The 12,338-nt window shown below is 38.0% G+C and overlaps 1 protein-coding gene across 1 annotated transcript; it reads left to right on the forward strand.

The window, feature by feature from the left end:
- The first annotated feature begins 5,710 nt into the window (after positions 1-5,710).
- On the forward strand, positions 5,711-6,763 carry LOC131014341 (pentatricopeptide repeat-containing protein At4g38150-like). The gene has a single exon (XM_057942275.1). The coding sequence runs from the start codon at positions 5,879-5,881 to the stop codon at positions 6,707-6,709; it is 831 nt and encodes a 276-aa protein (XP_057798258.1). The 5' UTR covers positions 5,711-5,878; the 3' UTR covers positions 6,710-6,763.
- The last annotated feature ends 5,575 nt before the right edge of the window (positions 6,764-12,338 follow it).

Below are 12,338 nucleotides of genomic sequence, written 5' to 3' on the forward strand. Positions count from 1 at the left end.
TTTTACAGTGGTATATCTTATGAATTCTGAAAACTCCTTGAAAATACTAAAGCAACACAAATCTTATTGGACAAAGCATATTGATAATTGGTAGTACTATTTTCATTGGTAGTACTCCCTCCGTCCCGCGAGTCTTGACACGTTTGGGTTCGGTACGAGAATTAAGGAGTTGTAGATTAGTGTTTTAAGTGTGTAATTAATAATGTATAAAATTGATAAAGTAGGAGAGAGAAGGTAATAAAAGTGATAAAGTAGGAGAGATATAATAAAGGTGATAAAGTAGGAGAGAGAAGGTAATAATTATTGCTAAAAAAGGAAACGTGTCAAGATTCGTGGGACGGCCCAAAAAGGAAAACGTGTCAAGATTCGTGGAACGGAGGGAATACTATTTTCATTGGAACATTAAATACCTTTGGGTGCAAATTTATGTAATTTTGGTCCCACAACTTTAAATTGTTGTTATAATTTCTTTTGCGTCTCTTTCATGTATTTTATAGTAAATTATTGCTGTATTATTATTATACTCCCTCCGTCCCAATAATGAAGACACACTTCATTTGGGCACGGAGGTTAAGGCGAGATAGTTTAGGAAATAAAGTGTTTGATTAAGAAGTTGATTAGGAGTTTTATTTACTTTTATTTTAAATTTATTCTGGTGTAGGTAAATTAGTACTCTCTCTCATCTTCTCCAACCACCACCGCCGCCGGCGCCGATTCCATCTGCTATGCCACCGAAAATCAAACCCAGAAAAGCAAACCACCGAAAATCAAACCACCAAAAATCGAACCCAGAAATCAAATTTAGAAATCGCAGATCATCCAAAAAAATGTCCAAAAAATTGAGCATCGAAAACTGATTCAAAATTAACACTACACGATTTCTGCAACTTTTACAAAAATTGAACAAAGATTCGAGTTTTAAGCGATTCTTGAAAGTTTCGAATCAACCAAGCGAGAAACAGAGTCGTACTCCCCTCTCTCCTTCAGAAGTCGCCGACCATGATAGCCTCTCCCTGAATCCGACGGGTGCTCCCTCTTTTTCAGTCTAGCGGAATCCCTCTTCCCCAAATCGAGCCCTAATTTTTCAAAGCTCAAATCTCAATTTCTCCATTTGCTCTCTCCAATTTTCGCCTAGAGATTCTGCAACATTACCTTTGGCCGGAGATTCTGCAACATTACCTTGCTGTTGGCAGAAATAGGGCCAATTTTCGCTTAGAGATTCTCGATTGGGAAGGCAGCGGAGCCGGAGGAGAGGACGGAGGACAGTGGAGTGGCGGCGATGGCGGTCTGGAACCATAGGCATGAAACAGACGGAGGATTCTCGCCTAAAATCGAACGCCTCTGCTCCTTCTCTTCAGAGATCTGCCGCGCCAGCAAACCCTAGCCCCTTGCCCCCAGATCCGCCGCCCTGCATACCCTAGCCCCCAGATCCGCCGAAGAAGAGAGAGGGATAGGTGGCGGCTGTTCGGCCGGAGAAGGCGGCGGAAGGGAGGAGGAGGCGGCGGCGGCAGACATAGAGGTCTAGAGCGAGAGAGATGAAGGAGAACCGAGAGGGATAGAGAGAGGGGTCGGACAGGGGCGGTCGCGGCGCGACGTCGTGCCTCACCGGCGACGACTTCGCCGAGGAGGAGGAGGAGGAGGAGATGGGGCGGCGGGGATGGGAGTGTTTCAGAAATGGTGCCGAGAAGAGAGAATGAGAGAGGCGGGGATGGGAGTGTTTCAGAAAGGATTTGAGGGAAATACCGTAATTAAGCCACAATTAACTAGCTATTGGAGTGCCCTAATTATTTCCATATATGGAAATGTGTCTTCATTATTGGGACAGCCCATTAATGAAAGTGTGTCTTCATTATTGGGACGGAGGGAGTAATAACTAAAGAATGTTTAGAAAATGACAATTCAAAACTATAAGCATTTACCAATTGGTTCGTTTAAAATATGACATGAAAACCTCCGTCTGCCCTATAAAATTAAATTGAAAAATTAAAAAATTCTTAGTTTTTTTATTGTAAGTATAAGATATTTTTTTTCAGGGAAAATATCGGACAAAGTTAAATCTTATTTTAAGTACAAGCATATACAAAATTTATAATGAAGATTTATTAAATCTTCACTTTTCCAAACTAAATTTTTAATAAAAAATTATTGGAACCAATAACATTACTTAGATGTTTGATTGCAGCAATCTTTCCTGCCTATATTCCTAAGAAGATGGAAAACAAGATTTTCTATCTAATTCCTTTATGCTGCAGCTGACCTATATTATTCCTTTCACTCCCATCACATTCTTTCTTTCTTATTATGAATTTTTTCATACAATTAAACATTATTTCTTATTTTCTATCGCTCAACATGTTAAATTGGTTATTGATTTTAAAATCAAAATGATTACCAATCTTCTTATGCAAGAAAAGAACAACATTGTAGTTTGAACAATGAACTTCTCTGCAATTTTAGTTACCATTACTTGAAATATATACGCTCAATAACATTCTTCTAGCTACTTGTATCTCAAAAAAAATCTACTTGAAAAGAAAAACTGCACGCAACTCATATGAATCTATAATATTTATCAAATATGCACTGAGTTTTAACTTTTATTGAAGCATGTTGATACTTTTTTTTTTTTTTTGAGAGAAAAAGCATATTGATACTTGGTAGTACTATTTTCAGTATTCTTCAATAAAAATTGAAACACGTTATACACCGAGTTTAACATACTCCCTCTGTCCCACGAAGCATGACCAGTTTTCTTTTCAGTTTGTCCCACCAAGTTTGACCAATTTTTAAAAATGATAAAAAATTGAGGAAGACTTACGTGCGCGCTGAACAAATTTTGCGCTCACACAGTGAGCGCGGATCTTGGATCTATTCGACCCGGATCCGGATCCATTATATATATTAAAAAAAAAATTGCAATGACTTTACTACTAATTATATAAAATGTGAATGGAAATAGAAACAAGTTAGAAGGTAGTGTAGTTGGTTTGGGTAGTAATTTTAAGCGTCGGGTGTTGGGTTCGAATTTCAGCTCCTGCACTTTTTTTAAATATTTTATTTCAACTTTTAATTGTCTAGTGTCATTTAGATATTTTTAAAGTGTTTTTTATTAACAAAAATAGTGTCAATGTTATAGTTTATATATATGAAGCATACTATTTTTAGTATTTTATTTCAACTTTTGTCTAGTGTCATTTAGATATTTTTAAAGTGTTTTTTATTAGCAAAAATAGTGTCAATGTTATAGTTTATATATATGAAGCATACTATCTTTAGTATTTTATTTCAACTTTTGTCTAGTGTCATTTAGATATTTTTAAAGTGTTTTTTATTAACAAAAATAGTGTCAATGCTTAACTTTTATAATTGTAATTTTATTAACATATAATGTTAGCAAAACACTCCACGTTTTTTATAAAAAAATAATGCTTGTAGTTTCTTTCTTTTAAGTATGTAATTTCTTTATTAGAAGGCGAGATTTTTTGTAGTTTCTTTCTTTTAAGTATGTAGTTTCTTTCTTTTAATACTTGTAGTTTCTTTCTTTTAATATTTGTAGTTTCTTTCTTTTTTCTATAGTTTCTTTCTTTTAATACTTGTAGTATTTTTCTTTTAAGTATGTAGTTTCTTTCTTTTAAGTATGTAATTTCTTTAATATTTGTATTTTTCTATAGGCGAGACACTATATCATTTGAAATGACACTACGACATTTCAAATGACACTATGACATTTCGAATGACACTATCATATTTCAAAATGACACTATGACATTTCAAAGACACTTTGAATGACACTATGACATTTCAAATGACACTATGTCATTTGAAATGACACTACGTCATTTCAAATGATACTATGGCATTTGAAATGACACTATAAGATTTCAAATGACACTGTGACATTTGAAATGACACTACAAGATTTCAAATGATACTACAAGATTTCAAAAGACACTATAAGATTTCAAATGCACTATGACATTTCAAATGAAACTTCAACAATTGAAATGACACTATAAGATTTGAAATGACACTATGACATTTCAAATGACACTATAACATTTCAAATGACACTATAAGATTTCAATGACACTATGACATTTCATATGAAACTTCAACAATTGAAATGACACTATAACATTTCAAATGACAGTATGACATTTCAAAGACGTTTTGAATGACACTATGACATATCGAATGACACTATATCATTTGAAATGACACTACGACATTTCAAATGACACTATGACATATCAAATGACACTACGACATTTCAAATGACACTATGACATTTCAAATGACACTACAAGAATTGAAATGACACTATGGCATTTCGAATAACACTACGAGATTTCAAATGACACTATCATATTTCAAAATGACACTATGACATTTCAAATGACACTATGACATTTCAAATGTTATAAAAAAAAGATTTCAAATGACACTATGACATTTCAAAGACACTTTGAATGGCACTATGACATTTCGAATGACACTATGTCATTTCAAATGACACTACGTCATTTCAAATGACACTATGACATTTGAAATGATACTACAAGATTTCAAATTTCACTATGACATTTCAAATGAAACTTTAACAATTGAAATGACACTATAACATTTCAAATGACACTATGACATTTCAAAGACACTATAACATTTCAAATGACACTTTAACATTTCAAATGATACTATAACATTTCAAATGACACTGTGACATTTCAAATGAAACTTCAACAATTGAAATAACACAATAAGATTTGATATGGCACTACTCCGACGTACAAATGTTACTATAACATTTTAACATTTGAAATGACACTTTTCATTAAAATGAAATTATAACACTATATTCATTACGTAAAAAATTACACTGTCCAATTAACCTTGGATAAATCAATGGGAAAAATGTTTGCAGATCGAGAAAAGATCAAGAAATAATTGTTAAGTAATCAGAATAATTAAAAGCGAGACATGATTGTTTTTGTTTTGTTTGAAGTCAGCGAGAGAAGATAGGGAGAAGAATATTGATAGAATCATAGTTTCATCTATTAATGTATATGGTGTCATTTACATATATTATAAGTGTCATTTATTAATGTATATGGTGTCATTTACAAGTCTGGATGAGAGATTCAGCATTTATCGCACTAAACTCAAACTTATGCGATATATACCCTTGAAGCCATCTCATAGCCTTCCGCAACCCGAATAGGATGAATTCCCCGTTCCAACATCTTCTGCGCTTACTCTTTTGCAACCACAACGCCGCCGCCTCCGCCCTCAAGGCTCAATCGGTGAAGGCCGGCGCCTTCACCATCTCCCTCTAGCTTAAAATCGGCGGGCGGTCGCCCGACTGGAGCCGCCGTAAACATTAGCAACTTCACCTTGAGTCCGCCGGCGAAGAAGGAGGAGGACGGCGCGGCGTTGTTTGCGTGTTCCTTTGAGAGAGAAGAGAAAGATGATGAGCGAGAGAAGAGAGAGGAGTACTGGTTGTCCAGCGATAGCGACAATTAATTTTTTCTTTTCAATATATATTAAATTCAGCGCGCACCATGTGAGCGCAAAAAATACACGGCGCTCATTTAAGTTTTTGTGTAAAAAATTTACCCTTTATTCACCTTTTCACTTTTTCACCTACCATACTTAATACATAAAATATCAACTGTGTCGAAAAGAAATGGGGCATGCTTTATGGGACGGAGGGAGTATTTAAAGTTAAATATTCACGGAAAAAACATAAATAAATAAGTGTATAAAGGCCTCCTTCTTGAAGCACATGCTCGTGTAACTTGGCGGTTCTAGAAGTTTCCCTACAACAGAAAACGCAGGGTAGGGCAAGGTGGTTTTCCTCCATTCCCACAGCCGAAACGCCATGGCGCTGAAATCCTTCTTCCTCTCCAAATCTAAATCCCAATTTCCCACCCTCTTAAGCCGCGCCTTCTCCTTCCATTCCTCCTCCGCCGCCTCATTTTGCACCTCGCCGGAAACCCCTGATCAGCCCCAAAAACCAAACCCCAAACTGATAAACTTCTCCCCTTCCGACACCGATTCCGACTCCGACGCCGCAGCTCCAGCTACACGTCCCGACAAGTCCAAAATCCCACCGCCGTACAACCCGTTCAGCAAGGAGCCGGCCATCAAAGGGCCCGGGGACCCGAAGAATCTGCAGGAGGTGTTCGCGAAGATACGCGAGGACGGCCTGATGAACAGCGCAGCCAAGATGTTCGACGGATTGTCCCAAGACGGGCTGACCCACGAGGCCCTGGAACTCTTCTCCCGGATCAAGGACAGAGGCGAGATGCCGGACGTGATCGCCTACACGGCGGTGATGGAGGCGTACGTGGACGCCGGGCAGGCGAAGGAGGCGCACAAGGTGTATCTGCGGATGCTGGCGAGTGGGGTGTCGCCCAATGCCTATACATACAAGGTCCTGATCAGGGGGCTAGCCGAGAGCGGAGCGGCCAAGGAGGCGAGCAAGTACGTGGGGGAGATGGTGGGGCGGGGGATGAGGCCCAATGCGGGGACGTGCGTGGCAGTGTTTGAGGGGCTGCTGAAGGCGGATCTCCGGAATGAGGGGATACAGTTGCTGGAGATGTTGAAGGCAAAGGGCGTCGCGCCCCAAGAAGACAAAATCAGGGATGTGATTAAGAATAAGAAAGGGAGCATTCCGAGTTTGATCATCAATGTTTTATATGCCAACTGATTATTTCTTCGTTCTCAGATTAAATCAAATACCTTTATGTCTTGAGTTGCAAAACTTGCAATGTGCAAATTCTTGGATCAATTTTTTTTGGGCTGATATTGTTGATGTTTTTTTTTTTTTTTTGAGAAGTCAAAAACATACTCCTTCCGTCTTACTATAAGTGGCTCATAACTTTTCGGCACAGAAATTAAGGAGATAGTGTAAATTTGTTAAAAGTGGTAGGTCTCTCACTTTTTCAATGGTTAAATGTTTCCACTTTTGGAAATAGGTCAATTATAGAGGGACGGTTCAAAATAGAATATAGGCCATTTTTTGTGGGACGGAGGGAAAACTATATATAGATGAGTAAAAGGGGTACTCCTCTACCATAAGAAGATCAAAAATTAAAGCCTACTTGCTAGATAATCTTTCCGCGGACCACACCTCTCAAATATTGAACAACAAAAAAAAAAAAAAAAGAGAATTGAGCACAAAGCCACTTACAAGAATTAATATTCACAGTTTTTACAATTTTTGTGAAACATGAATCAATTCATCTTGCCTTCTAAATCCTCCACAGCGTGCATTGCATAAGAATTGAGATTTTCGATTAAGATTCAAAAAGGTTGCCATTTCATCTTTTCAATCATTGGAATTGAGATTTTCGATTAAGATTCAAAAAGGTTGCCATTTCATCTTTTCAATCATTGGAAAATTTTGTGTATTTTTTTACTATAAATTGTTATTATTGAAATATATATAAATATAAAAGCACAATCACTTTTAAAAATAGTACTCCCTCCGTCTACCAAAACTAATCTTAAAGCTGGACGGCACAGATTTTAATAAAAATAGTTATTGTATTATGAGTGGATAAATGATCACATTTAAATAGTACTCCCTCCGTCCATGAAAAAGAGTCTCATTTGAAGTTCGGCATGTGTTTTAAGAAAGTTGTTAAAGTAGGTGTAAGTGGAGAGAGAAGTAAATTTATAGGGGTGGTGCTAATATGACTTTTAAAGTTCCTTAATCCTCAATTAACTTTTGATGGCAATAATTTAACTTTACTAAGAGCATCGGTAACGGGCTACTCGATGCCCCTTACTCGAGTAGCCCGTTGCAGAGCTTGCTTACTCGAGGGTTACTCGTTTGTTCGAGTATACCCGATAATCACCCATTTTCTCTTTTTTTTTTCTTTTTTTTTTCTTTTCTTTGAAATTAGATATTTTAATGTTAGTTTTAAATATATTTTTTAGGATTTAAGTAATTCTTAATGTGTCTTTAGGTGTTTTTTGATGTAATATTTAGGATCTTTATTTAATGCAATTTTAATTATTAGTAAATTATTTTATTTAAATTTGAGCAATTAAAATTAAATGAAAAGCATAAAAATCAAAACTAAAAAAATCAAGTAAGTAGGCTATCAAGTAATCCCAATGCAGCCTCCTTACTCAATGTGGTCCCCTCCTATCAAGTAAGCTATCAGAGCATTGGCAACGCTCTACTCGATGGCTTACTCGAGTAGAGCGTTGCCATCGTGTATGTGCGTTGCGGGGGGGGGGGGGGGGGGACTCGAGTATTGCTCGAGTGCTCGTGTAGCACTCGAGCGGCGCGTGCTGTGCACACGCCTCAAATAAAAGAAAAAAAAACTAATTTCCAATGGCTTTTTTGATTATTTTTTTTTGCAACGGCTCTTTTAGCCGTTTGAGCCCAATTTTTTTTTCTCTTCTTTTCTCTCTATAAATAATACTTCTCCCTCCCTCATTCATCACAACTCACTCTTCATTCATCACAGCTCACTCCTTCTTCCTCCTACAATTTTTCTTGCAAAATATCATCTTCGTTCTTCCAAAAATGTCGTCACCCGAACATGATTCTTCGCCCGATTCCGACGAAGTAGCTGAAAGGTTCATGGAGTTGGTTGAGTTGCAGAAACAAGTGCTTCAATCATACTGCCCCCAACCGGCGCCAGAGCCGGCGCGTGTCAAACGTCCCCGATCATACGTCCACCGTGATCGTGAAGAGGCCCATGTACGTCTTATGCAAGACTACTTCATCGACAATCCAACGTACGGCCCTACTTTTTTCCGGTGTCGTTTTCGCATGCAGAAGGAGTTGTTCTTGTGCATCGTCGAGGCTGTTCAAGGTGAAGATATTTTCTTCCATATGAGAACTGATGCACTCGGTCGAGATTCTCTTTCTCCTTTACAGAAATGCACGTCGGCTATCCGCCAATTAGCCACCGGGGTTAGTGCGGATATTTTCGATGAGTATCTCAAAGTGGCGGACTCAACCGGGCGTGTATGCCTCAAGAAGTTCTGCAAGGTGGTCATACGGGCTTTTGGAGCCTATTACCTGCGCCGTCCAACGCCAACTGACGTGCAACGCCTACTTCATTTGCACGAGGTACGATATGGCTTTCCCGGGATGCTCGGGAGCTTAGACTGCATGCATTGGGCGTGGAAGAACTGCCCAAAGGCGTGGCACGGCGCCTACACACGCGGGGATCAGGGAGAGCCCACCTTGATATTGGAGGCCGTTGCATCTTTCGATTTGTGGATTTGGCGCGCAATTGGTACGTAGAGCACCTGAAGGACATCATGTTGTGTTGCATCATTCTCCACAACATGATTGTGGAGCACGAAGGTGAAGCGGCTGTCAACTGGAGAGATGATGACGAAGCGTCTAGCAGTGCTTCGACGGAGAGTGTTGGACAAAGACCGGTGTCCTTCGAGGAATATGTGCGAAGGGATACAATTCTCCGAGATAGACATCTACATGCTCAGCTCCGAAATGATTTGGTGGAGCACCTTTGGGCACATTTCGGACCTCTAAGGCCAGAGTAGTTAATTTTTAGGAATTATTTTTATTTTATTTAAGTTTTATGTAATATTTAGGATTTTATAATTAATGCAATTTAAATTTGAAATAAATTGTGTTATTTAAATTTGCACAATTAAATTTAAATGAAAAACATAAAAATCAAAACTAATGTTATCAAGTAGGCTATCAAGTAACCCCAATGCAGCACTACCTACTCAATAACACAACCCACTATCAAGTAGGCTATCAGGTAGGCTATCAAGTAAGCCCATTGCGGATGCTCTCAAGTAGGCTATCAAGTAGGCACCATTGCAGATGCTCTAAAAACTTGAATTAATTATTCAACACTTTAATTAAGAATTCATTTTAATTCAGATTTTAATTAATAATTCATTTAAGAATCAAACACTAATTTCGAGTATTAAGAATTCCTGATTTCAAAAGTTAAGTGTATGGCATTAAAATTCACTGATTTCCAAAATTAAAATGAAATAAGGTTGCACTGATTTCGAAATGCACAAAAACAAACCAAGTGAAATAAAGGAGCTAAATTTCATTTTTCACCTAAAATTTTAGATTTCATTTCATACGAATTGGAGCCAAATTCAAATTATTTTTTGCTCCACTTACATCAATAAATTCAGGAGCATTTAAAGCCTAAATGCTCCATTTACATCAGAATCTGAAAAGGTAAGAGAAGATAAAGAGAAGATGGCAGACAAAAGGAAAAGAGCCAACATGTCTGAAATTGAAAGGAACAACGTTGCACAGTGGTTGTTCCAGAACAACAAGGATTTCAAGCTTCGACACGACACGAAGAAAGAGGCAGCAACTCGTTTCCAGATCGATGTGAGGACGGTCTGGCAACTATGGACAACAGCACGCACACAAAAGATGATGGGAAGGCCTGTACAACTCGTTTCAATGAAGAATGGATCAACACACAACGATAAAAAGGTACTCGACGTAGAAAAAGTAAAGCAACTATCCATTCTAGAGAGGTCAACTATAAGGAAAATGGCAAGCAAACTTGAAGTTAGTAAAAACTTTCTTGGAGTGTGGATAAAGGAAAAAAGATTAGAGCACATACCAATGCAATTAAACCTCTTCTAACACTTCAAAATCAGTTAAGTAGGCTCACTTGGAGCCTTAGTTAATTAAGTGCAATGAGTGCAAATGGGAGAATCAAATTTCAGCCTATGTATAACACAATAAACATAGATGAAAAATGATTTTATTTAACCAAAACATCGGATAGGTACTACCTGCTGCCAGATGAGATAGAGCCTTATAGAGCATGCAAATCTAAAAGATTTATTGAGAAAATCATGTTCATTTGTGTGGTTTCAAGGCCACGATATGACAATGAAGGTAAAATGATTTTTGATGGTAAGTATGGGATATTCCCATTCACTACGGTTGAGCCAGCTGTTAGGAACAACAAAAACAGATTGAAAGGCACGTTGGAAACAAAGCCAATCCAGGCAATCACAAAGGAAGTCAACAAAGATGTTTTCATCAACCAAGTGAGTTTTTAGACTATGCTTTTAACTATCAGAATGCGTTATATGCTTCATCATTTAGATTATTTTCCTACTTACCACTTAATGTTTCTAATTATTCCAACAATTAAGGCCAAGTGGCCTCGTGGTGCAAGAAGGCATATAATTGTACAACAAGACAACGTGAAGCCCCACATTAAGGGTTCAGACCCTGACTTTGTAGCTGCTGCCACATCAGATGGATTTAATATCCAACTGATGTGCCAACCGCCGAACTTGCCGGATACAAATGTGAATGATCTAGGGTTTTTAAGAGCAATTCAGTCCCTACAAGATGACAAGTTGGCTAATGGTGTAGAAGATTTGCTCAAGAACGTGAAAGATGCATTTGAAGAGCTTGAACCACATAAGTTAAACAACGTTTTCCTCACACTACAGGGTTGCTACCATGAAATGATAAAATGTAGGGGCAACATATCAATAAGGAAAGACTCTCAAGACTTGGAGTTCTCCCAGAATGTTTGGAGGTGGAAGAACATCTTGTAAGAGACTGTTTGAAAGAGTTAAGACAACAGCAAATTGAACAAGGCACAATCTACAACCTTGATCAACTAGTCGACGGACTACAACAGGTTGTTTTGATGGATTAGCAAGTAATGTTGACATTTTTTTTGTGCTAGAATGTTTACAAACTCAAACACTGCATTATATGTTTGTAAACACTTTTTTAATGTCTCAGCTTTTGAAAACACTTTTTTTTGCATCATTGACATTAATTCAGGCCCTGAATTCAACCTCCTAAACTAGGAAATACCTAGTGGGGGCTAGAATTACAGAAGCTGCACCCTCAGACACTATGAAGTTGTGGCCATCACATGGTAATTTATTTCAGCCAACATATATCAACATAACAAATAGAGGGGAACCTCCTAAACTAGGAAAAACTTAGTGGTGGCTACAACCTCCTAAATGCTTCATCGTTTAGATTATTTTCAGCCAATTAATTTAGTCACATAAGGCATGCAATGCATCAGAAGCCAACCAACAAAAATAAATAATGAATGCAAGGCATCACCAGCCACCACCAACCCATAAGCAAATTAGGAACATAATCACCTGATTAGGTTAGGTCCAAGGCCGTCGGGCACCACCGAGAAAGTAATCGAAGGTACCAAATCCTTCTCTCATCGCTCCAGCCCCTCCAGTTATCAAAAGGTCGGACTTCTTCATCCTGGATGAAGCCATCCACGACCAGATCTTAGGATGTTTCCGGCACCACCGTATCACAGAACGTCGGAGACGATTCACCGAAAGACTCCCCTATC

The sequence above is a fragment of the Salvia miltiorrhiza genome, chromosome 3 (assembly GCF_028751815.1).
Source record: "Salvia miltiorrhiza cultivar Shanhuang (shh) chromosome 3, IMPLAD_Smil_shh, whole genome shotgun sequence".
Classification (NCBI taxonomy): domain Eukaryota; kingdom Viridiplantae; phylum Streptophyta; class Magnoliopsida; order Lamiales; family Lamiaceae; genus Salvia; species Salvia miltiorrhiza.

Excerpts from the sequence above, each read along its gene's own strand:
- LOC131014341 (XM_057942275.1), top strand. The coding sequence starts at position 5,879 with ATGGCGCTGAAATCCTTCTTCCTCTCCAAATCTAAATCCCAATTTCCC.